Raw genomic sequence first — 26,944 nt, 5'->3', positions numbered from 1 at the left:
ACTTGTTTGCTGAAATTAAGAACAGGTTCCAATATCAGGTAGGTGTCCTGATGACTCTCTACTGTTTGGATGCGTTTCTTCGGATCCCTACAACAATAGCAATTACGATCTTCATAAAACCAGATCCACAAGCATGGAAACTGCATTCAATTCTTGAGCATGCTTGTTTACTCTACATAGAATGTAGCATGCTCTCTCAGTGTTGCACATATTTTGTTAATTCAAAATCATAAACATGTCCTTCCATGGTCTATTTAAATTACTGTGGCCATAACCTTTGTTGACCAGTGAATTGCTTCGGCAAGCATCATTATCAAGGTACATAACTCCTCGGAATGTTTTCATGACAATTTATATTCTTTATGAAGAATTCTGTTAGTTATAAAAAGAAACAAGTATGAATAGCTAATTAGTGCTGATAATATTGGTCATCTGATACATTTATCTCACTTCAGCTTGTTAGGTGCTATTGTTGTGATTTCTGGTTTGTGTATGATGATATCGGGTCAAGCTTCAGACCAACAGGAGATCAAACAAGGGACAAATTTTCTGCCACAAGCTGACGGGACAAATATTCAGCAAGGTTCTGTGGATGGATCTTCAGGACATAACATCTGTCAAAAAACATTTGGAAGAGCCACTTCTATATGAAAAACTCCCTAATGTGGACAAAGTGTGATGAATCTGAATGACATCCTCAAAGTTAGTTTTTTTCCTTTCGGAGATGCAAATTTCATGTCGAAATATCCTAGTGCCATGCTTCACTCAGGTTCCATCTTCAGAACAACTCTTCTGTGGTTACTTTCTGAAATTGTGATGTTCCCTGTCTCATCAAAGTTTTATATAGAACAACGTAAATCCCCTGATAAATAGATGACACATACACGAGCAATCGAAGACAGAGAGAATGGATTTCAGAACTCATATTATAGCCAACCCGAAAAGGTAACACCATATTGAACTCTGTTCAATTGTTATGTGTTCAGTGTTTATATTGATTGACATCAGATTTCAACTATAAAAATCCTCCTAATTATTGAAGTTTTACTTCTCAAAGTTTCTGGATCAGTATAATAATGTATGTAGCAAAGTAGAAAACTAATAATTTTCAAGGATCATTCCTTTTCATCGAGGCAAATCTGCAACACACAATCTTCTTGTGCATTTCCAATTCAACAAAAAACATTTCCACTCGAGATTATTGAATTTTCACTTTGAAGGCATTCAGGTCGACATGTGTATTAGGCATTTAAAAAATGATGATATCAAAGAGCAATTCAGGATACTGAGTGAAGGAATGTGTAGGATATAGAATGGTAATATTAACTTTTTTTCTAAATCTAGAAAGTTACAATTTTGCTTGCCGCCATGTTGATTTGCAAGAAGCAGATTCTACAGATTACATGAATAGATATCATTCCATGAAGAAGAAAATTGCTGACATTACCACTCAAAGACTGACACAGATAAGAAAATGAGAATAAATATCATTGCCAAAATGAAAAAAATCTATGGATAAAATTTTAAAAAAAAATTGATGAAAGGCATCTTTCTTCATGTGTTGTCTTTTTTTTCTGGTTATTTTTTTGCTTTAATAATCAATTTTTTTTTCTTTTCAATTTTATTCTTTGATATTGTGTTGATATGCATTTGTAATTGATGATTTGTTTTTTATGATATTATCAAAAAAAAAATTTATATTGTGTTGATATGCATTTGAAGTTGACGATTTATTTTAATTTATCTTTTATGTTATTATTGAGATCTCAAAAAAATATCCTAACATCAAATTAGTGCTCAATTTGACAAAAATAATTCAATTTATTGTTTGCAAGAGATTGAAAATAAAGGGACCAAAATTGAAAAAAAAATTAAAACTATGGTGTGGACTTTGGTCCTTTTTCTTCTTTTTTTTTTTTGCTTTATCATCAGTTTTTTTTTTAATTTTATCTTTTAATATTGGATTAATTAAGATTTGAGATTCATAATTTATTTTAATATAGTTTTGATATGGTTATTTTGATCTAAAAAAATATTTCAATGTTGGGTTGATACTTGATTTCACAAGAAAAGAATCTAATTTTATTTTTAAAAAAAATAAAAATGAGATAACAAAATTGAAATAAAAAAAAATAAGGCCCTTTTAAAATAAAATGGTGTTAGGGCTTTTTTGCTTAATTTTTCCTTAGGATATTTTCAAGTTTGCTTTTTAGCCATGTTAGCTTTGCAATTAAACAACTTAGTTTAAAATTTTATTTTGTTCATATTTTAAATTTATAAATTTAAAAATGAAGAGAGAATCATTAAAAAACATCGGATGAGAAAGAAAAAGGGTGGTTGATAGAAATTCAATAACAAAAAAAATTAAATTTAATATCAAAGTTTTTCTTTTAACAAGAAAAATTCCATTAAAGTGTTTTTGGACTTCCCAATTTCCTGAAATAATAGATTAGAGATTTTGTGTTTTGTAATTGATTTTTGAGTGTTTTTTAGTTGAGGCATTATTTTTTTAAGGTTATTAAAGTGTTGTTAAATATAAATATGTAAAGAATTAAGTTTTTAGTTGAAAAAAATACCAACATGATTTTTAAGCCTTTATGGTGGTCAAAAACTAGGTTTGATAAGGGCACATAGTTCACTTGTTTTTTTTTAAATAAGAGGTGGTAATTCAAAGAAATTAAAAAAAAAAAAAAAGGTAACATGCACCCACACCTAAACTTGTCTTATGGCATGGTGTGTTGGGTAACCAGTTCTGTATGGGCTAGCCTTTTTTTTTTAATATTTTTTCAAAGAAATTGATTTAATTTCTAAAAAAAACAAACTAATAGGACTTAACTTACAAGTGTGAATGCAGAATGGGACTTGTTAAAAAAGAGGAATTTTAATGGTAGGATGAACCAATTAGAAAGGTATATAAAGGAATATAACATAAAACAATTACACTATTCAGTTATTTAAAAAAATTTATTTCATGTGGCACTTAATTTTCTTCATAATTAGTGATTATATTTAAAGTTTTCTCATCAAGACTTTTCAAGGAAAAATGGACCCCATGAGTCATCATTAACAATAATAATTTAGAATATATATATATATATATATATTATTGTAGAAATAAATATTGATAATAATTCTATTGAGATAGATAAACACAAGAAAAAGATGAGGATGAATAAAAAGAATTATTTTTTTATTTTAAAAATATTTTTATTGAATATAAAATGAATCTCTTTATTCATGTGCGTCAGCCAAATCCCTCAGTTAGAGATTTTGTGTTTTGTAATTGATTTTTGAGTGTTTTTTAGTTGAGGCATTATTTTTTTAAGGTTATTAAAGTGTCAGCAATGCACCCGACAAAATGCTTTACATATTTTCATTTAAAAACACTATGATAACCTTAAAAAAATAATTCCTCGGCTAAAAAAATAACTAAAATTAACATACATAAAATTAGTCAATCAAAATTAGAATCCAACATGATTTTTAAGCCTTTATGGTGGTCAAAAACTAGGTTTGATAAGGGCACATAGTTCACTTGTTTTTTTTTAAATAAGAGGTGGTAATTCAAAGAAATTAAAAAAAAAAAAAAAGGTAACATGCACCCACACCTAAACTTGTCTTATGGCATGGTGTGTTGGGTAACCAGTTCTGTATGGGCTAGCCTTTTTTTTTTAATATTTTTTCAAAGAAATTGATTTAATTTCTAAAAAAAACAAACTAATAGGACTTAACTTATAAGTGTGAATGCAGAATGGGACTTGTTAAAAAAGAGGAATTTTAATGGTAGGATGAACCAATTAGAAAGGTATATAAAGGAATATAACATAAAACAATTACACTATTCAGTTATTTAAAAAAATTTATTTCATGTGGCACTTAATTTTCTTCATAATTAGTGATTATATTTAAAGTTTTCTCATCAAGACTTTTCAAGGAAAAATGGACCCCATGAGTCATCATTAACAATAATAATTTAGAATATATATATATATATATATATTATTGTAGAAATAAATATTGATAATAATTCTATTGAGATAGATAAACACAAGAAAAAGATGAGGATGAATAAAAAGAATTATTTTTTTATTTTAAAAATATTTTTATTGAATAAAAAATGAATCTCTTTATTCATGTGCGTGAGCCAAGCCCCAACAATGCACCCGACAAAATGCTTTACATATTTTCATTTAAAAACACGATGATAACCTTGAAAAAATAATTCCTCAGCTAAAAAAAATAATTAAAATTAGCATACATAAAATTAGTCTATCAAAATTAGAATTTTTTTCACATTTTATTTTGAAATTTAAACCCTAATAATTAGGAAAGTGGATACCTTTAATCATCTATGTAGTCCCTTGTGCTGGAAAAAGACGTTCCAAAGTGCATGTCAATTTGTTTTGTATGATTTGATCTTCACCAAACTCTGAGACAAGACAGTATTTTGGCATGTACACCTTTCTTCTCACTGTTCACGTCGAAAGACTTTTCAGAGAAAGTCCCCGTCCTCTCGTTTGCAGTCAACACGCTTGAGGAGAAATATTTACCATTTTTTTTGTTGATTTGACACCTCGCACCCAGCATTTAAGTATCTGGAATAAGAAATGGGACCCCTGCAATTAATGGTGTGTTTCCACTCCTGCAAAACATGGCAGCAACCGCTCACAAATATAGTGAAATCAGTCTTCTGCATAAGCAATTAGCAGGGTTCAGTTTGTAACCACAGAATCCACACCTAGAAACCGCAGAAACCCTGTTTCCCTGACCTTATTTTTATCAGCAACCGCTTAACACACCATGGTAACGAGTATTTATATTAAAGGAATACTATTAAAGCTACTTCACAATGTCATATTCGCCTAAGAACAGTATGCGCATTAGACCAATGCATGGTTCGGCAACTGATGCATTAAACAAATCAGAGAAGAATGATCAAACAAGGTCTCAGATATAGAAAATGTGAGCTCCGCAGAGCGTACAAGGCCATATATATAACCAATATGTTCCGAAGATAATAAAAAGAAAAGCATAAGAATGCTATACAAAGAAACCAACTGTGGAGAAAAAAAATATATAACATCAGAATTTTTTTCACATTTTATTTTGAAATTTAAACCCTAATAATTAAGAAAGGATACCTTTAACCATCTATGTAGCCCCTTGTGCTAGATAAAGACGTTCCAAAGCGCATGTCAATTTGTTTTGTATGATTTGATCTTCACCAAACTCTGAGACAAGACAGTATTTTGGCATGTACACATTTCTTCTCACTGTTCACGTCGAAAGACTTTTCAGAGAAAGTCCTCGTCCTCTCGTTTGCAGTCAAGACGCTTGAGGAGAATATTTACCATTTTTTTTGTTGATTTGACACCTCGCACCCAGCATTTAAGTATCTGGAATACGAAATGGGACCCCTGCAATTAATGGTGTGTTTCCACTCCTGCAAAACATGGCAGCAACCGCTCACAAATATAGTGAAATCAGTCTTCTGCATAAGCAATTAGCAGGGTTCAGTTTGTAACCACAGAATCCACACCTAGAAACCGCAGAAACCCTGTTTCCCTGACCTTATTTTTATCAGCAACCGCTTAACACACCATGGTAACGAGTATTTATATTAAAGGAATACTATTAAAGCTACTTCACAATGTCATATTCGCCTAAGAACAGTATGCGCATTAGACCAATGCATGGTTCGGCAACTGATGCATTAAACAAATCAGAGAAGAATGATCAAACAAGGTCTCAGATATAGAAAATGTGAGCTCCGCAGAGCGTACAAGGCCATATATATAACCAATATGTTCCGAAGATAATAAAAAGAAAAGCATAAGAATGCTATACAAAGAAACCAACTGTGGAGAAAAAAAATATATAACATCAGAATGCGCAGCAAATAAGTATGCTGCCTACAACTAAAATCCTAAGCGATACTATCGGCATCCATGCTAGCTGCAAGAATTCTCCAAGTTAAGGGTGCTTCCATCCAGAAGAGTAAGCATTGTTGTCCCTTCTGTTGTTCCTAAAAGCACAGCATCCGACGGAGTACACAATGATGAGGAATACGAGAAAAATAATGTTGACAACAGCCACCTTCTTCCAATCCCTCTTGAGGTTGTCCAGCAGTCCAGCTTTGCAAGAGTTGCAGTTAAAGCAGAGAACATCTGTTTGATTATCCCATGCATTACAGTCAGGATCGGATGTGGAATTTGTAGTTGTCTTCTCCCAGTTAGTCGGTGATTTATAAATAAAGCCACAGCTATCTGATGGCTTACAGCAGCCAGACTGCAAAAACAATAAAGAAACATCAGATCCCAGTGTAGTGTTATGAACTACATTTTACCAAACGTGAAGAACTACAAATACATGAAGAAGAAAGTCCACTGCGACAATACCTACATAGAACAACTATTTACCAAACGTTCATGGAAACAATTGCAGAACTACAGAAAAATTATGTCAAATAAACAAATTATCTAGGGGTAATAATAACCGTGGAAATGGTCCATGTCTGCTTGTTCTTCTGTACGGCCATATGACAAGTCATTTGCGAACATTTCGGGAACCTTTGGTTGTCTTTTTGTTCCAAACATCGCATCCAGTATTGCTGGTTTCTTTTTAAAAGAGCTAGCTCATTAGCTATCTGTGAGTGGGGCTTGTTGAAAGCATCTACTCGAGTGTATCGAGAAACGTACCAGTCATCTCAACATTCATAGAACATGCTCAAGAATAATGTTTTATACCATAACCATATATATATATAATCAAAATTATTAATCACAACATTCTTAATCCACAATTACACGCAGAAAATTGTACTGACATCTAACGACTACCAGTAACCCATCATGACTCATGAGTGACATCTCGTTTCTTGAATAGGAAAGAAAAATACTAATATTGAAAATTATCATCGTAGATTTAACATTATTTCTTTTTAACAACAAAAACTTAGATCTAACAAAAAAAAGAAAAACCGCAAAGTCAAACAATAACTCAAAAGCTAAAAAAAAAAAAACAGATGAAAAAAATACCTGAAGAGCAGACAGATGGCGGGTATACAAGACGTCAACAGTATCATTCACGAATTTCTGGTTAAAATCACTGCAAACTTTAGCATCAATCAAACAACTCTTAATCTTCCTCCAGTTCTTCTCATTGCCCACTCTCTTCTGCAACCAATTCGAATAATCTCCCAACTTATACTCCTTATACCCCTTCCCGGACAAAACTTGACCGGCACCTTTGTTGGTCACGACAAAAGCGAAAATCGTGAAGCAGAAGAGCAAGACGATGAGGAGAAACATGACTAGGAGGTAAGTCCAGAGAAGCCATGACACGCGACAACACGCGCCAATGAGGCCAGCTAGAGAGACTAGCAAGAGAAAGATACCCAAGACAATAACTGGGGTGTCGAAGAACTTATCACATTCTGATGTCCCTTTGTTTTTTAACCATATCCCTGCCCACAGGATGGGGATTGAGAGCAGGAAGGTTATGAAATTCAGGATTCCTACCAAGTTGTTGCTTAAACGAAACATTGTTCTTCTTGTTTGGTTGCGGAGAATATGAGACAGAAAAGAAAGGAGCGTTTGTTGGGTTTTGATAGGGCGAGGGGAGAAGGCTATTTATAATGATTAGTGATGGAGGATGGGGGGGGCGAAGACGGGGATGGAGGTTGCAGGGAAGGTTCTTCTATTTAGCGTGGGAGGTTACGACACACGCGCTAAAGGACGCGTATTTATTGAGTCACGCGTGGTTAGTTGAAAGACGTAGGGGTTTCTTATTATTATATATTTTGGTTTTTAATATTACAATCCTCAACGGATACAAACAGTAGCGGTCAACGTGTATGGATGTGATGGTTTAGTAATTAGCAAAACTATCTGTTTCAAAAACTTTTTAACCTACTTATCTCTTCTTTTTAATTTATTAATTAGTGTAAATCCTTCTTTAATGCTAGGTGTTTTTTTTAGATTTTGTTTAGGATTCTGAATTTATCTTCTTTCTTTCTTGTGCATATCTTGAAAAATATAATGTAATTTTTCATTAATTGCATGTATTTTTATAGTAGAAAAATGGTTTAGCTAAAAAACAAAATTTTACTTTATTTTTTATGTGTTTTTAGATAGTTTTAATGGATTTGTGTCAAAATAAATTTTAAAAAATAAAAAATATATATTATTTCAAATTATTTTTAAATAAAAATATTTTACAAAACAATTGCTACCCCAAGCTCCCATTCACTTCTAATTTTATAATAATCAATATAAATTTATGATTTTATAAGATAAAATAAATAAATACATTGTAGTTTTTCAAGATGAATATATCATTGAAATTTGTTTCATTACATTTAAAATATTTTTTCTTTTTTAAGAATGATAGTATATAATTTTATTTTATTTTAATAAAATATTTTTCGTTAATTACAATGCAAATCTAACTATGAAATAGCAGTAAAATAATTGATTTTTTATTTTGAAAAATATTAAAAATATTACTCTCAAAATGTATGTATGAACAAAAAATACCAAAGAAAGAATTAGTTGTTCAAGACAAAATAAAAATAAGAAAGGATTACATATTAATTATTAGCCAATTACATGTTTTACAAATTACAATAATGAAATCATAAAGTCTTCCTTTTAAAAGCAATTAATAAAATAAAGTTTCAGAGGTAGCCGTTAGGTAGCAGTCTTCTGGTGACCCCGTGGGCTATACTACCAACATGCACCCGTCACGTGTCACCCATCGCGGCTTGTCGGCGTGGTAACTATGAATAAGAGGTGACCGGCATGTCCCACACGCGTCCACTTCTAAATCAGGCAAATTATTATTATTATTTTTGCTATTTATGATGACAAAAATCCTACATCAGTCAATGTATGATTTAACCACGTCTACTGACAAAAGGGGGTGAACTCATGTTTTTTATTTAGTGATTGTTTTTTTAATTTTTTTAAATAATTATTTTTAATATCAATACATCAAAATAATATAAAAACATTAAAAATATTAATTTAAAAAAATAAAAAAATTAATTAAACCTAATATTGTTGAAAAGGAAAAACAAGATATGTATGGATGTAATTCACAAGTGAAGCCATTCTAATTTATAAGCTACAATAAACCAGCATAGGTATTTAATTTTAATATTACATGAAAGCTTGGCTGAGAATGAGATATTCAAATTGTCTATCTTCTTCTTCTTCTTTTTCAAAACCAAGCAGTTCCCAGCACTACTAAAGTCATCCAACCAACAAAGAAATTAGGTAAAATGCTGGCAGTAATTTTCTACAAGAAAAGGGATGTCTACACGGCAGACACGAAAACACTAGGATGGCTGGCTGGCTTTACTTCAATGTCCATGCTGTCACCGACGACTTCTATGGAAATATTGGTACGAAGAAATGTGTTTTTAAATTTTAAAAATATATTGGTTTGAGAAAATGTTGTTTTTTTATATATAAATCTTAGTTTAATAATGATAAAAATAATCTTTTTTTTGTCTTTTTTTCTATAAATTCTAATTTTTTGTTTATGTTTATCATAAATAAAACAAAAATTCTTCAAAAATTTATCAAAATTTATCAAAAATTTTCTATATCATAAAGTAATATTGTTTTAACTTTGTAACAAATATCTTAGAAATAATAATATTTACGTCTCAAAGCTTGTTTTTATATCCACTAACTCAATAAATTTAAGTTATTAATCTGCAATGGAATCTAAAACTATAATGCATCAAGAGTTTATGAAGCATAATTGTTTTAATAAAAAAAATTTGTTTATTAAAAAGACAAGATAATGTTTCATGTTTATTACTTTAAAAATCTTTTATACTCTTGATTGGAATCTATATTTGAAGATAATGATGAATTAAAGATAAATTATAAAAAATAAAATCATATGATGAAGATGAATTGTAAAAGGAATTAATACCTTGAAATTAATAATCTTCACATCTCTAAATCTGTTTTTTATGCCTACATTTGATGTAATTAAAAAGTAGGAAGACACACTAAAGATGTTAGTCCAGCGGTGAAAGAGACTTATTTTTTTTTCTATATTCGGATTCAAATCTCACTGTATATGTTTGTAACTTCCGCGATGTCTTACATGTTTACTGAGTTTGCAAGATGTTCAATGGACTGTGAGATTAGTTGTGGTATGCTCAAGCTGACCCGGATATCCATGTAAATTAAAAAATTAAAAAAAATAGAAAGACTTTTGAGCAAGAGATAAAGTTGAACAATTTGATTTTTGAATCTAAGTAATCCGGCCCTCTTTTTTAAAAAAAAAAATGTTTGTGTAGTGTGCTTACCAAGTCCTTTTTAAGCAATTTGCACTCTAAGAAATATAAATAAATAATTATAAGGTTAAGAAAGAGGACTGACGGAGAACATGTAGAGCCGTGGACTGTAGATTGTACTTATCAAATAAAAAGAAACGCTGATGTATGAGGTTGTGTGCAAGTTTCACATGCACTGCTAACCCATATACTAATATTTTCCAAAAAGACAAAGGGAATTGCCTTGAAACTTGCAATGCCGCGTTTAGCTCCAGAAATACGATGGCCCTGCGCTTGAAGGGTATAATATATTTTACCAGATTTATTCATTTATTTATATATTTCGAACAGAACATTTATAAATTTTGGAACTGTGGTGCCTTTTTCTTCAAATAGAGAAGCACACAGGGTCATGGCATACTGAGGGTGGAGATCCCAATGTGAGAATACCTCTTTCGAACCAGATGACATTTTGGACCAAGAACTAGTTTTGTGACCTCTTCTGCGTTAGGTGGTAAGTCAACATATTGCCCCATCTTGAACTTGTTTATTACTCAAGCTCAATCCCTCCTCTCTCTCTCCTTTCCTTCCTTTTGTTCTTTCTTTTAATCTATTTTTGTTATATGCTAACCATTCCATGACGGTTTTGCAGGCTCTGCCACTATATATTGTCACAATCCACATGATCTCCTCACAGAGACAGAGCATTGAAGCAACAAGGAGCCAGAAAGCTACGGAAATCACGTTCTATGCTATTCTCATTGATTAAGACGATTCGTTCTTACGCCCCTGCACATTGTGGATGGCATTGTCAGCGAGACAGCGCTCTATGATATCCATTTTAGATGAAAGAAGCCTTTTCGCCCCTCTCTGACATTTTGTCACGAGGCAACGTGGTGGTGCTGCGCATACCATGTACTCTGTACCTGCAAATTATGACAATCTAGCTAGTGTAGTTTAACAGTATAATAAATCATATCCCAGGAAATCCCAATATTTTCCCTGTAATCACTTGATGTTTAATCAAGCCAAAAGAACCTTCTTAACATGATCACATGGCATTTGATGCTTTGGTCAATCTGTCAGTGAGAGCAACCTTTTGAGAAGAAGATTCTGATTTTCTGTTAATGCTTTGAATATCACCATATATCTCTAGCTTTATGGCTGTAGAAGCAAAGTAGTTACATTGTTGTGCAGAGCTCCCGATAACCTTTGGAGTAAATTTGAGGTAACAAGTTGACATGCATAGATTAGCGGCGCTGATTAAGAAAATTACTATCCCGTCACGTCAAGGTAAGCAAAATTGGAATGGAAGCAACTAGCAAGCAGAGGTGGTTGGTGATGGTGGTTGTTGCTGAGCCACCAGCAGGGACGATAACTTTTGTTTGCAAACTCTTCTTCTATGAGGACTGGTAATCAAATTGCTTCACTTTATCGCCTAAGACGATTTTCATTTTTCATCGTTTTAATTATATTAGGTTATTTAATTGGGGCATGATGAACAGACAAAGGGACAGCTCCCCCAACTTTGACCAAGGAATTTTTTGTTTCTTTGTTTGTGTAATGCTCGAATTCCTTAGATACATACCTCTTACGAGCATACGGTAATGGTAGCCAAATTAAATGTCAACATCCGACCACGGATTCAGCGCTGAAACTTAACATACAATCCACAGTTATGGCATGGCCCCATTCTTCAATCCATCTCTCTAATAAATAATAATAACTAATATCGAACCATCCACAAGAATCAAAAGCGAGGCACCCTGGCTGGTTCCAAAACCTCAAGGTTTTAGACTACGGCCAAAGCAGGGCCTCCCTGCCCTGAGAAGTCTGTTTTCGGTCTCGGCTCCAGCATACAGTTGCTGCATTTTACCTCTGCCAATTTCATTCCTGAACTTGTGCTAAATGTCTATAAAAAAACAAAAACTTGGGCTAACGATTACAATGGTGACAAGGTAAAAGCATTGCTAAGCAATCGTAAACACCCTGGTTGCTGTTCTAGCTTCTTGTCCTTTCCACCAAATCCACAAATAGCCATCTCAGGCTTGTTGGTATCCTATTCTAGATTCCAGAGAAATCCACCCCAAACTCCGTGATAGAACCATTTTGACCTCATTATATGTATATTCTTCAGGTTCTAATAATCATCAAGGTATTCCAGAACCATTCACTGTCAACGCAATCAAAGACTGCACCCCTAACAGTGAAGAACAATAACAGTACAACGAAAATAAACAAATTAGAAACCAGCACAAATATCCGCAATAATTCATGTCAATTCAACAAACTGACAAGGAATTCCAAACAGTGCCTTATTAATTCATAGTCAAAGCACAACCACAAATGTAGATAGAAGAAAATGAGAAGACAAATACGGGCAGAGACTGTTCAGCTCGCTGATGTGAGATCAAAGGGGACCTGGAAATGTTCCATTCTCCCTCTGCTCATTCCACCTCTCGACCTGCAGCAATTCATTCACATGAAAAAGAAAGAAACAATGGTCAATTACAATGGTAAAAATTTTTATTGACTCTAAAAGCAAATCACTGCCACTTCAAGCACTAAAGACAATATTCTACAAGACAGATTCCATTTAAGAGACTGAAATATATAATAGACCAATTATGGTATATTCCAAGACAACATCTCACCAACTACTGACAACGCAGAGAGATGACATACAAAATTTGAGTCAAAGTTAAAATAGTAGAAGGTATGATTCAATATACAAGAGTGATGAACATAGCATTGCAGCATTAATCAAGAACAGACTAAGTCAGCACATAAAATATTCTGTCTTATAAACTTTTCATTCAATCCTAAACTATATCTTACCACTGACTGGATGCTTCCACATTCTAAGTAATGGCATGTTAAAGCACCAAATGCAGAGATATTCTGTTTACGTGTAATCTAGGCCCAAATATTTGTCTATGTTAGCCAGGGAATGAAAGAAAATAGGTCATGCAAAAAGATCTTTATTACAGTCTCAGATTCACAATACGTCAGTCAGATACTAACAAGCGTAATCAACATGGAGCTTTACTTGGTAATTTTACTTTTCTAATTAGTCTAAAAATCCTGATGCCATTTGGATTTAATATTAGTCATGTAACTTTCTAAGGATTCTTTTTCCAATAAGGATTAGGATTTAGACCTAGTACTAGTATAAATAAAGCTGCCTAGCTTATTTTTCAGACATGTTCTGTATATTATCGATCATAATATGTTTAAAAGGTTGTCTACAAACCCTAAACCAATTTTTCCAGTTCCAAGTTCAATTTTTTTCTAGTTTTTACCATCAATTTATTGTTCTTTGTTGTTTTGAGTTGATTTCTCTTCCCACACTACATCACCAATTATACTCTTGAGAACTTGACCAACAAGCTGTCAAACTTAAACTTTTATAGATAGAACAGCAAATATAGATGGCTTGTTGTTCAGCACAGATGACAAATGTGGAGAGCATGATGTTTGAGAGGTGAAATAGGTTTCTAACATAAAGGCAAGCTTGTCTGATTTCTCAATATTGTAAATAAGCCCTTTGCTCAATATTGTAAATAAGCTCATACAACTGGTATCAGTGTATTCCAATAGCAAATGGGAGTAAACAGTTTAAAACAAAATTGGCAATGTCGTGAAACACACCACATCATGTAGCATCAGACAGGCGTGTTTACATTTAGCCTGACTCCCAAACCATGAATGATGCAATAACATTCACGATAATGCTACAGTGCAAAGATGACATCCCACGTGAATAAGAAACCACTTAAATTAATTCTAAATTCAATAATTTGCTTTTTTTTTACTGGCAAACTTTCATTGAAAATCATTTGCCAACATTTTACAGAGAACTACAGTATATTAAAAAAAAATGTCCTTGGCAGATCATAAATTAATTGAGACAAAAAAAAAAAAAAGAGGCTCAGTATACTCACCCACTCAGAGGGGCAAAGGGAACGGTAGTATTTAGCAAAACGTTCACAATCATTACCTTCATCACCCTTCGCTGCCACACACCTGCAGTCAATAATAATTAACGTTTATGGGAAAAAAAACAAAGATAACCACTAAATAATTGACAGATAAATGAAATAAAATCGACAAAGACTAATGAACAATACCTATGAAATTCAATGTAGCGGGTGAAACAGTGTCTGGTTTGATTTGTCGTAGGGAATCGATAATCAGCTGGAGCTGTTTTCAGCTCAATCTACGCAGTAAAACAATGCCATTATTACCCGAAGAAACATCACATCATTCTCAAACAACAGATAAAAAATAAAATCAATCACAATTTTCAAAATGTCTCATCGCTGTTTCCTTATTCTTAATTCTAAAAGGAAAAAAAAAACTAAATCTTAATAGATCACCCACAAACCAGGCATACGATGTCGTAAGCATTAGGAGGAATCAATCTAACTTAAATAATTAATTATTTGTAAAACATGAAAACATAGTACGTAAAATATAGAACACAGCCAGAAGATATAATAAATCTTTTGCAGATCCGAGGAATTGATTGTATGAAAATGAATTCGATTGCCTTTATTTTCAAATCCGAAAAGAGAAGATAGAGGAGAGATTAAAGAATACCTCTTTTCCCATGGCTGCCAATAGCGATCGAATTCAGACACAGAGAAGCTAGAAATCAATCGAAAGAGTTCGAATGGGGAGAGAGGCTCAGTATTGACTAATTAATTCTTCTTCTTTTTTTATCCTGCGGTTCGTCCGATTAACAATAAAATTGGGACCCATGTGCAAAACGAAACGAAAAAATTGAGAGAGTCATGTTTGGGTACAAGAAAGCATGGACTGTGAATCGGGTTATGAACTACTGTTTGGTTGGCTTTGATATATATTAAACCCGAATTACAGTTATGTTTATTGGGCCAGACCGAGACCACTTAACATTTCCGCTTTTCTTACGAAACTTTAGTAGTTGGTTTTGCGTATCTGCATAAACAAAAAAATATTTAAGAATGTTTAATATAAAAAAATTATTTAAGCGCATTTTAAGAATGTGTTTAATTTAAAAAAAATATTAAATTAATATTTTTTATAATTTTAATTTTTTAATAAAAAAATCTCATCATGATATATAAAACAACACTTTTAAAATATATTAGTTTTTTAAGAAATCATATAAAATTATTTTTTATTAAAGTATTAATTAATATTTTTAAAACTAAAACCTATCAAAAAATAAGGTAGAAACTCAATTTCAAGAGAAGTATGTTACACTAGCTTCTCACGAGTCCTAACCTTAATTTTTTTCTCCTTCAACTAATAGTACACATTATCACTGAGAGAGAAATAATTATTAAAAATAATTATTTTAAGTTTGATTTGATTTTTATTAAAAAAATAATTAAAAAAATCAAAACTGAATTGAAACCGATTCAAATCAATTTGGCTCAATTTTTTTATTTAGTTTAATTTTTTAATTTGGCTTGGTTTTTTTTTCAATTTGATTTTTTTTATTTGATTTGATATTTTAATTTCGGTTCAGTTTTTTCAGTTTCAGACATGTAAAATTGAAATTGAACTGAACAAATAAATTTTTTTAAAATTTTAATCTATTTAATTAATTTTTTTATCATTCAGTTTTTTAGTTATTTTTTTCTGATTTTTTTTATTTTTCAATTTTTTTCTTACCTCTAATAACTATTACAAAAAAAAAAAAAAAACCTTCCTTAATAACCCCTTTTTTCTACCACATATCTATTTATAGTCCTACACACATCTCTTAAAATTCTTCTCGTCAAATCCATTTGAAACACTCATTTATCTCTTTTTTTGGTTTGAAAATCATATCTCTGTTGAAAAATTCACCAATTAATTGCCAAATTCCCTTCTTCATAACTCCCTCCTCTTCACACGCTCTACAATAATACATTTATTTCTCTAAAACCCTCCTTTAAACCCATAATTTAGCTCATTCTCCCTTTAAAACCTCTTCCTTTTAGCTATTAGGCTAGATGAAAAATTCTATCCAAACACAATAGATAGCCAAAGATAACATTAATAATTTAATTTATAATATTTTACTTTAAAAACTATAAAATTAATATTAATCATTTTATTTTTAAAATTATTTCCAAACATAATTTTAACAAAACACTCTCGAACTATTTTTTTATTCAATATCAAATTCAACCATAATTTCAATCAAATATATATTTTATCAAACCAATCACAATTAAAATTATTTTTTTAAAACCTACTATTAACCTACCTAACAAGTGGTCTAGTAGTCTAGTTTTTTTATTCAATGATACATAACAATCTTATATGTGTTTGACCCATTTTAAATAATTTAATTTTCTTGTTTTCATGTGAAAAGAAAAAAAATATTAATGCATCATATTATTATTATTATTGAGTACCAAAATCTCTTTTCAATGACTATAATAGATATTTAATAAAAAATATTATTAAACCTAAATTCACCATTAAGTCAAACATGTGATTTCTATGATCCCTAACTCAAATCAAGTTTAAAATTAAATTTAATAGAAATTGATGTAATATAACTCAATTAATCCAGTTAAATTTGATTATTTAAAAAAAATCAAAATATTTTAATATTTTTTTAAAAAAATCATAACATTATTTTAAATTAAACTAAACAGAACAAAATTGAATTAACTCATATAATATATAACTCACATCATAAGCCAGCTGGGTTTAATAATATATATATATAAAAAAAAGAAGCTAAATTCATGTATCCCTTAAACAACGCTGACTCGTTACTTTTTATTAGGATCTCTTTTCCCTCACACTTATGATGAACAGTATAACTTCATAAACGAACTTGACTTGGTAAACACCTGACAATAATAAAACCCATCACCACTTGTTGATTTTATGTGATCAGCTCATCTCAAATATGGCAGAAAATTCTAACCCTACAGAAGCACTTGCAGTGAAAACAACAAAAGAAACTACCAAAACTAATAAAAGAATTGTAGAAAATACAAAGTCTGATAAAGGAACTCAAGTAAGAAAATATGCAGGCTTATTATCAATATTCACTTTTGTGCTTTCTGTTTTGATCATTGCCTTAGCTATTTGGTTGCTTTACATGAGAGATTACGACTGTGAGAAGCTCTTGAGGCTACCGAGATTACAGATGGGCATTGGCATTGGATTGATATTTGTTTCCTTGATTAGCAGCATTGTCGTGTTCTTGAGATCACGGTTTCCAGTGCCAGGTTTTTTCATCGTTATGGTGCCGTTGATCGTGATGTTCACAATGGGACTTGCACTTGTGGGAGCTAACAAGATGGAAAGCAGGAGATTGGTGGCGACACCAATGTGGTTCAGAGAAAAAATCCGCAATCATGACGACTGGGAGAATATTAGATCTTGCATTTTCAGTTCAGGAACATGCGATGATTTGGTGTCCAGGTCGTTGAATCTCAAAGCATTTGATTTCAGTATCAAGAAATTATCATCTATAGAGGTAGTTTTATTCCATTTACACATGTTATGTTGTTATCTTTGAATCATTTTTTGCGCCTATTTTACGTGGATATGATTTCTATAGGAAAATCGCTAAGCATATACATGATTATAAATGCATATTTAACCAATGTTTTCTGCTCCTACAAAAAGACAAGAGAGGAGGGAGGAGTAGGTTTCGAACCCATATTTTTGCTCTTTATGAGGAATTAGAAAGAAAGAAAAAGTTCATATATATATATATATATATATATATATATATCTCTCTACATAAAAAAAATACATATATATATATATATATATATATATATATATGACCCTATCATTATAGCAAACGTCCTTCTTAATCGCAGTACTAGCCATGCTTTTTCAAGTGATATGCAATTAGTTATTTGTTGATTTGTGTGTGTTATTTTTAGTTTTTATGGTATTGAGTGCAACTAACTAATAATCTAAAATCTAAATACATTCTTGCATATCAGCTCTGCTTCCAAATTATTTTAAAATATTTTTATTTTATTTTGTTATATGGAAGTCTGGATGTTGCAAACCACCATCAATATGTCAAATGGAGTATGTGAATGCCACATTTTGCAAACCACCATTCAATATGTCAAATGAATCACAACTGCAATATAGTGACTGTGCTACATGGCGGAATGATCCAAGCAGCCTGTGCTACAACTGTGGATCTTGTAAACGTGGTTTTGTGAGAATAATGGAAAGCAAATGGAGGAATCTCGGAGTCCTCCTCATCTTAATGGGGTTACTTCTTGTTATTGCTCACATATTATTATTCGTTATGGTTATGTGGGAGAAATAATAAAGAACGATCGATTCGTCTCCACAAATTCAAGAAAGAGAGGACCTTTTCTTATTGTGTTGCCAGATAGTTTTTACGAAAAGGGTTCCTTTTTTTTTTTTAATCTTTATGAAATAAGAATGGTTTTCTTCTTTTTCTTTGTTCTATGGTGTTGGTCACCTGTGCGCGTGTTTTCTAGATCGCTGTTATTTTGCAACTTTTGATTCTATGCTTTGAATTAGCATGTATGAGGGGAAACTTTTTTACCAATAACGAAGCACATGCCTTTTTCTCTGAGCCATTTGCTATGCGTTTAACTGGCCTCACCCACCATGGCAGATACAGATCTGACTGATCTTGATCTGTAGAAGCCAACAGCTTGCAAGTTTAGCTACCCAGTTAAGCTGCAAGGAAATGAGTCTATCTACATAACGAATCAAGCCTCTTGTGAAGGATCAGTTTCGGCATTTTAGCTTTAATTAGCTACCCGCATGAAGTCACCTCTAAATCTTAACATGTTGGTTTTTATGTTTTCTTTTTCCCATTCTTGAGAGAACCTGTCTGAACTTGTTATACCGTTTATAACAAAGGCGGCTGGAAAATGATAGTTCTGATTGAGGGAGAAGGCAAACTCTATGGCTATCCTACTGCTGAATTGATTCAACAAGAAGACTGGTGAATGGAAATAATGAAATAAATTTAATAATAGATTACCAAGTGAACAACGGAACTTTGCATTTTACAAATGCAGAGCATGGTGTGGGTAGCAAAAGCTTGTGAAAAGCCTCTGATGAAAACTTCATCAGACTCGCATGTTCACCTTGTAGCAATTGATGGAACCTTTGAGGAGCTGCGGTAAGCCCAGAATGCCAGGCAAGGCAGAAAAGCTTCTGGATAGCTTCTGATCAAAGCTTCATCATGTTCACCCCCGAGCAAGAGACGGATCAGAAGGCCCTACCCAGTGAACAACACCATCAGCATTGGACGTTGTTGCACCACCAAATGCAACACTGGACACTTCAACATTGCTACCGTTGTATGGAATTATCCAATCCCCAGCTGACCCAACACCCATGTGAACAAAAGTCCTCCCATATCCATCAAAATTGGCACCACCAACTTCTACTGGGGGTGGATAAGAAGCGTCAGGATTCGCATAGCCAACACAATATTGGTTTGGAGCTAATACAACACAGATCAGCACAAGAATTAGAGAAAAATGAAAGAAAATTTTGAATGATATAACCACCACATTCAGATGCAAGAAAAAGTTGCCGCGCGCTCTGTTATCAGCATTCAAGACATCAATGTGCAACTTTTCCATTTCTCTTGCCATCCCTATGAGATTTTGTTCCATTGCTCTCATTTGCTCCACCTTCTCTAAATTTAAGCCTTTTTCATACTCAAATCTAGCTCCTTTCACCAAAACAGCAGATAAAAATAGTATACATGTTAGTTAGAACTCAACAAAATGTACATTATACATCGCAGTATAAAAAATATCAACGCAAAAAGTTGAATCCTTGTGATATCAATGTTTGTATTATTATGCTGATATTCAGCTCCATTTCATCAGTGTACACTGCATAACCAGCATGCTCACAAATAAGACAAAAACTGATTTTTAATCAACTTTTGTATCATCCATTACTTCCAAGACGAATATAAGTTTTCTGCAGTTAACATTTTTCACCCCTCCCTCTTGTATCTGGTTTCCTCAAAAATTGTCCCTCTGTGCAGCATAGCAAACTATGTCACAGCAATCAAGGGGTTGCTTCCATATTACAGTTGCATATGGCAAGAGAATTTGTATATACCAATGCATTTAGCATATGGGTGTTGCAGGTCCGGCCATGTGTTAGGCCTAGGCGAACATGGAGCATCCAATCATGCTCAGGTAAAAGTCTTGAGCTCAACACCTGCGGAAAATGCGTGCCAGACCTGTCTTGTTGACTTACTAGAGCACCAGGCCAAGTTGTTGGGCCTAACAGCACCTACTAGATCCAAGTTTTGGGTTTATAGAAGCAAACCCAATAACTTTTGGGTTTGGCAACACCTACTAGACGTAGCTGTGCTTGGGCTAGCAATGAACAGCTATAGGAGCGTGTTTGGAGCTGGTACATAGCAGCGCAGCTTGTCCAAGAGTTCAAGACATATATTCTCAAATGTTTTCCTTTGGAAAAATATACAAAAAATTGCTGATAAAATATTGATTCATCATACACAAATGTTACTCCACTATGGTTAGTGGAAACCAAATGGGTCGGCACTTTGGCCAAGTGTCGAAAACGAACAATATCTCCGAGAACAACCACGAAGTTTTGTCTAACAATCCTAGTTGGAAATTATGCAAAATCAACTTTTCCACCGCCCTACATCCTTCAGTTTTTGGCCGCATATACGTGCCTTACCTTTTCTGTTCCAATCTTAAGTACCATGATCAAATTAAGTATATAAATTAAGGTTCTCCTTCATCTAGCAAATTATCAATTAATGCATTAAGGTCAAGAATTGCATTTTCTTTCCTGCTACAAAAGTCATTAACTTGCTTAAAGTTGTATTCTTGTTGTGGCCTCACAACAATGGCTGCATTAAGTCTTTAGTTGCTGTTGCTCTGTTCTTGCTATGTCAAGCATGACGTAATTTTAAATACATTACAATTACAAAGCTCCATCGCGACCATGTGCCGCCTTCAAAGAAAACCCTCGCTAAATGCATGTGCAAATTATAAGAGCCATGGCGTCTTTAACGTGGGTGTTATGTTGTTGTTCACATGCATGGCGTCTTTTCCTTGATATTTCTGAATTTGTCAGAGTTAGCAAAACATTAATAGTTAGCTAGCTAGCTAGTAGTTAACATCACAGCAGATATCATATTATGAAATAAATTAACCATCATTCTAGAATTGAGAGAGGCTAGCTAATGGCGCACCTCTTGAGCACGCATGCATCATCTTTTTAGCACACTCACCGAAACTGAGTCGTCCTTCCCCTCCTTGCATGTGCAAATTATAAGAGCCACTAGCATTGGACCAATATTGGTATATAAGTGTCAGGAAGTTGGTGATGCCTGAATTCCACTTTCGATACTCAGATAATGACCGCAAGGAAATAAAAATGTCAACAGTCGTAGAAGCAGAGTCAACAGACATGCTGCAGATAGCAACAGTACGTTTCCACTATGGTGGGTGCAGGTGAAGTGGGGCGGCAACATCGTAACACATGTCCAAGAATACAGAAATCTCCAACAGGTTAGCTTTTCTTGGCCACAAATTTCTGTCCAGCAGAACCCATGATCAGCCAAATCATCACCTCCACTTCCAATTCAATCAAATTGTGAAAAATATATTCTTATATCCGGTAGTTCACTCGTTTTCTGTCACGATGTAGTACGTTCAGAATCATCAACTATAAATAGCATGGTCTCTCCATAGTCTCTCCCACGAAACAATCAGTCTTCCACTCTCATTTACTTGCAATATTGAAGACCTCTACCCCGATCGTGTTCTCTTAAGTGCCCTTAATTATATTGAAGCCTCCCTTGAGATTAACAGCTAGCCTTAACGAAAAATGGCTCCATACAGGTCTCTAGCTTTGATTGCATTGCTCGTGATCATGTCAGCTATAGAATCTGAGAGTCGGGTTGCAAGAAAAGACTTGGGTGTGGATCTTGGTGGTGTGGGAGTTGGGCTTGGAGCAGGAGTGGGCGTGGGTTTAGGAGGTAGTGGCTCTGGGTCTGGAGCTGGGTCTGGTTCTGGTTCAGGATCAAGTTCCGGGTCAAGTTCGTCCTCTTCATCCTCATCCAGGTCCAGTTCAAGCTCTAATGGCGGGTCTGACGCAGGCTCTGAAGCGGGTTCCTATGCTGGGTCTCGAGCAGGATCAGGATCAGGATCAGGTGGTAGACAAGGTGGTGGAGCAGGTTCCGGTTCTGGACATGGAGAGGGATACGGTGAGGGTTCTGGCAGGGGAAGTGGGTCTGGCAACGGTGAAGGCTATGGCGAGGGTCGTGGACAAGGATCGGGCTATGGCAGTGGAAGTGGTAACTAAATGAGAAAAATAATTAATACCAGTGTGGTGAAAATAAAAATAGAACAGCTCACCGTTTGATATATAAATAAATAAACAGATTGTAGAATCATAAGAGCACTCCTTCGTCCATGGAGTCTTTAACCTAGTTTTCTACCTGTTATGTAGCTCATGAGTCCCTCCTGTTGCCTAATATATTATCGTTGTGTTCATGCGCATGGCTTATCAAATAATTTACCATCCTTGTATTTCTTTTGATGTCACCTTACGGTAATGACATTGCCATCATGAGCTTCAAGCATTTTATCACCCAAGAGGCCAAGAAACGTTATTGAAATTGCCATGCATGAGCTCGAGGTTCAAGCGTTTTAATTTAATTTCTGTGGCTAATCCCTTCACGAACTTGACTCACCAACATCCGATATATCGCAACTCGATTTTAATCCTTGTTTTTTAATATATTTTCAAAAGAAAAATACAAAAATTTTATTTTTAAAAAAAAAAATGCATCTTCTACTGTTATAGTTTATCAAACAAGAATATGTTTGAAAACTTAAGAAGGGGCATAAGATTTTATTTTTTCTTTTCTTTTTCATAGGAGAGCTAAAAGCTATACAGGAGATTATCACATCCTTGACAATAGCCCCACAGATATCATCTTAACAAAATCTAAAGACAATTCGTTGGAGCCTTTTCTTATAAATTATTATGCCGGTTGCCAAGAATGTAAATCCATTCTAAGAATTTAAATTGTTAGGTGAGATTTAAAAATAAAATTTATATTATTTTTTATATAAAAATAAAAGTTTTTTAATTTAAAATTTATGGATTCACATTATTTTATATTTAATTTTTATTAAATAAATAATGATATTTGAACTTGTGACTATTTAGTTATTAAAATTTTAATATTATATCAAATAACTAATTCAATTTAAAATTTTAAATTATTAGATGAGATTTAAAATATAATTTATATTATTTTTAATAAAAATAAAATGTCACCTAATTTATTGTTTAATTAGTTTATTTATAGATGATTAAATGGTTAGATGACTCTATTTTTTCCAATTAAACAAGTTAATTTCCAACACTAGATAACCACGATTCGGTAATGCAGATACTATATCATTCATTTCCAGATTTTATGGTTGGAATTATAGGAAAAGGGAAAAAAGATACATAGTGTACTCCAATGAACTAAACATTCAAAAGCAGTAGTGAGCCTCCAATAAACATTACAAATTTATTAAAAGGCAAGGGAGATTTGTTCTACCTCCTCTCACAAGTTTTAATTCTGCAATGCAGTGATTATTTTGTTCTTCTCATCAAAAAATAAATACCTTTGAATAGGGTTTCACAGGTTTCATAAATCATTAATAATCTGTTTGGTGTTGTTTTTTTATTTTTTCATTCAATATTTTTATAATATTAAGAGAATCAAAACACTCATGGAAGCAAAAAAAATTAAATGTTTTCATTCAATGTTTTCGAAATTTTAGTTTGATTTTTCAATTAGATGTGATTAATTCTTAAAATCATCTTGGTTATTACAACAATATGTACAAATGTTTCTTTTTAAAAAAATAGCTAGATAATATCTTCTATGCCACCCCTACCTACTTGTTTCACATATAATCAAGAATGATTGTTCCGGTTTTTAATTTATTATTTAATAATCATGAATTTGAATTTTCTCATAATTACTAAAGATTTATATAATTATTAATTTTATAATTCATATAATTAGTTGAGTTATGCGTAAGCTGATCTGGATATTTATATTAATAAAAAAAAGGTATGATAATTTTTTTATTAGATAAAATTAAATGTAAAAATAAAAGATAAAAGATATATAATTGTGTGAATATTATATATCAAATTTCTTAAGATGAATTAGCTTTTTTTTCTGTGGGATGTAATTGATCGTGAAAAATCTTACATCTTTCCGCATCTTATAATTAATCAATTTAATTAGCCAGGTAGCATGTTAATTGAACATGTCTAAGCATTTTTCTATTCCTTAATTCATTACAGTGCAACCCAATCAAGCTCCACTATGTATGTATCTGTAGTGGGTTTGGAATTCATGGGACGGCACCAGCTTTCATAATCTCAGACTCCAAAGCCATCATGCACTCTTGGCAATGCAATCCTCAGCTTTTTTCAGCCGCAAACTTTGGACAAATACTAATTTCAAAACGTGTTCACATGATCATGCACACTTGGCAATGCAGGATAATTCATAAAGCAAATTAATTAGAAACAATCGTGGAGGTTATGTCTCCAGGCTCCACTTCTGTGCTGCTACAGTCTACAGTCGTACCATCTCTAATCTTATATACTAGAAACATGCCCGTTCGTTTGCATTCTCATATCGCTCTAGCTTTCCATTTCCCTCTCACAAAAACTTTCCAAGTATATCATAGCTAAAACAATAAATGTATTTGATATTTTTCGACCATTGTTTGCCAGGATTAAAAAAATAGCCAAGTTGAATTGTCTCGCAATTCTTGGCCTCCTTGTCGCCACTTTGGCTGTCAGTGAAAGCGGGGTTGCAAGAAAAGGCTTGGGCTTGGACCTTGGTCTCCAAGTTGAAATGTTTAAAAATGGCCTAAACTTGGAATATATATTGTAATTCTCAAACTTTTTAAAAAATGTATAATCGCAAATATTTTTTGATATTTTAAATTGCTTAATTAACTTTAAAGCAAATCAATAAATTCATGAAAAAACATGAGTCAAACAAAACTTTCACTAGCTTTGCCAGATTTTCCTTCGTATTTGGTTCTTAATTCCAACCTGCCAGGTGGGATTCCGAAGTTTGTTATAGTTTCTTTCTTCTTGACCTGGGCGATGCCTTCTTGGTAATGATACTCCAGACATTATCTTCCCCGGCATGTGTTTAAGCGATAACTTTCCTTAAATTCATCCTTGACAGCATCCTACAGCACAGGCCAGTCAGAGTCCACTATCTATAATGGGACGGCATGATCTTCATAATGCTTTTTTCGCCACCAAATTCTTGTAAACAGCCGATTTAGTAAAAGAACCTTCACAATACACTTGGCATGCAGAAAATTCATAAGGCAACTTAGCATTCGATGTCCCTCCACCACTTTCTGATACAGTCTTCACTCTTCACGCCTACAACTTTTTAATTGTGTTCACAGCCACATACTAAACCTCACTATCTACTAGTATAAATGCAGCTCTATCTTTCCATTCCCCTCTCACAACAGCTCGTGATATCTTAGTAGCTGAGAAAATACTCTTATAGTAGTAGTGTATACATACATAGTGTCTGGTATTCTCGGACCTTTGGTTCCTAGGCTTAAAAAATGGCCAATTTGAAGTGCTTAGCAGTTCTTGGTCTCCTCGTTGCATCTTTTGCTGTGAGTGAATGCCGGGTCGCTAGACAAGACTTGGGCTTGGACCTTGGAGGCTTAGGGATTGGTTTGGGTGTTGGGGTGGGTATTGGGCTGGGAGGTGGTGGATCAGGTTCTGGTTCTGGTTCTGGTGCTGGAGCTGGTTCAGGATCGGGTTCCAGATCCGGGTCTAGCTCAAGTTCCAGTTCATCCTCTTCTTCGTCAAGCTCCAGTTCTGGATCGGGAGGTGGTTATGGTGCAGGGTCAGAAGCCGGTTCTTCTGCTGGTTCTCGGGCCGGGTCAGGAGCCCGTTCGTCTGCTGGTTCTGGTGCCGGGTCAGAAGCCGGTTCGTCTGCTGGTTCTAGGGCCGGGTCTGGGTCAAGAAACGGGAATGGTAAATAAGTGAAAAGGACTTCTTTTTATTATTTTGAAAGAAAAAATCAGTTCTCCACTATGAATACCAATAAGCATTCACCACAAGGCTGTGAACGTTTGTGTCTTGCTCCTGTGCTATAAGTGCACTGCAATATTGTAATTTGTACCTTATTTACCCCCAATGCGTCTATTGAAGAAGGCTTAGAACCTTCCTAGTGTCTATGCTCTTTTGTCTTTTATTTTAGCAATTTTTTAAAAATTTTAATTACCATATTTCTCAATTCCTTGACGATCGCCACTACACACAAAGGATTTATCTTCTTCTTTTTTAATCGACACAAAGGGTGTTTGGCACCTCAGATTAAAGCTAGAAATTGTTTACTGAACGTATTCAAGATTAACAGATAATTAAATATGATTTCGAAGTCTTTAGGGCTGTTTTGAAAACGGCTTTACAATCAAGCATTTGATATCTCACGATTCTCATCACTAATATAATTTCAATTATTCACGCTAATTAAAAGATTTAACATTTTAGTAGCTTACCATATCTTAATTCTATAATATAAAGTCAAGATAATGAGATTTATATGTATAATTA

General features: G+C 33.3%; 5 protein-coding genes, 2 long non-coding RNA genes and 1 pseudogene across 7 annotated transcripts; 6 read left to right on the top strand and 2 right to left on the bottom strand.

Annotated features, from left to right (window-relative positions):
* Nucleotides 1-716, top strand: part of LOC105121330 (WAT1-related protein At4g30420-like) — a 3,761-nt pseudogene extending 3,045 nt beyond the window's left edge.
* A 5,009-nt stretch (nt 717-5,725) lies between these two features.
* On the bottom strand, nt 5,726-7,673 carry LOC105121243 (tetraspanin-8). The gene is made up of 2 exons (XM_011019798.1): nt 7,038-7,673; nt 5,726-6,288 (listed from the first exon to the last, which is right to left on the bottom strand). Exons 1-2 carry the CDS (start codon nt 7,542-7,544, stop codon nt 5,974-5,976), a joined length of 822 nt encoding a protein of 273 aa, XP_011018100.1. The 5' UTR covers nt 7,545-7,673; the 3' UTR covers nt 5,726-5,973.
* On the top strand, nt 6,505-7,007 carry LOC105121242 (uncharacterized). The gene is made up of 2 exons (XR_841521.1): nt 6,505-6,915; nt 6,946-7,007. It is a non-coding gene; the product is annotated as an uncharacterized LOC105121242 (long non-coding RNA).
* A 2,837-nt stretch (nt 7,674-10,510) lies between the features above and the next one.
* LOC105121241 (uncharacterized) lies at nt 10,511-11,403 on the top strand. The gene is made up of 3 exons (XR_841520.1): nt 10,511-10,598; nt 10,694-10,811; nt 10,950-11,403. It is a non-coding gene; the product is annotated as an uncharacterized LOC105121241 (long non-coding RNA).
* A 1,117-nt stretch (nt 11,404-12,520) lies between these two features.
* LOC105121240 (Cytochrome c oxidase, subunit Vib family protein) lies at nt 12,521-15,099 on the bottom strand. Its single transcript, XM_011019797.1, has 4 exons — nt 14,900-15,099; nt 14,428-14,516; nt 14,242-14,323; nt 12,521-12,761 (listed from the first exon to the last, which is right to left on the bottom strand). Exons 1-4 carry the CDS (start codon nt 14,909-14,911, stop codon nt 12,708-12,710), a joined length of 237 nt encoding a protein of 78 aa, XP_011018099.1. The 5' UTR covers nt 14,912-15,099; the 3' UTR covers nt 12,521-12,707.
* A 2,099-nt stretch (nt 15,100-17,198) lies between these two features.
* Nucleotides 17,199-19,434, top strand: LOC105121329 (tetraspanin-15). Its single transcript, XM_011019917.1, has 2 exons — nt 17,199-17,774; nt 19,327-19,434. Exons 1-2 carry the CDS (start codon nt 17,199-17,201, stop codon nt 19,432-19,434), a joined length of 684 nt encoding a protein of 227 aa, XP_011018219.1.
* A 2,383-nt stretch (nt 19,435-21,817) lies between these two features.
* On the top strand, nt 21,818-22,906 carry LOC105121238 (putative glycine-rich cell wall structural protein 1). The gene has a single exon (XM_011019796.1). It carries the CDS (start codon nt 22,145-22,147, stop codon nt 22,619-22,621), a length of 477 nt encoding a protein of 158 aa, XP_011018098.1. The 5' UTR covers nt 21,818-22,144; the 3' UTR covers nt 22,622-22,906.
* A 2,917-nt stretch (nt 22,907-25,823) lies between these two features.
* On the top strand, nt 25,824-26,571 carry LOC105121237 (cell wall protein IFF6). Its single transcript, XM_011019795.1, has one exon. It carries the CDS (start codon nt 25,942-25,944, stop codon nt 26,368-26,370), a length of 429 nt encoding a protein of 142 aa, XP_011018097.1. The 5' UTR covers nt 25,824-25,941; the 3' UTR covers nt 26,371-26,571.
* The last annotated feature ends 373 nt before the right edge of the window (nt 26,572-26,944 follow it).

This window comes from Populus euphratica, unplaced genomic scaffold (genome assembly GCF_000495115.2).
Source record: "Populus euphratica unplaced genomic scaffold, PopEup_1.0 scaffold31.1, whole genome shotgun sequence".
NCBI classification, from domain to species: domain Eukaryota; kingdom Viridiplantae; phylum Streptophyta; class Magnoliopsida; order Malpighiales; family Salicaceae; genus Populus; species Populus euphratica.
Note: the sequence above shows the minus strand (reverse complement) of the source record. Positions and strands in the feature narration are given on the sequence as shown.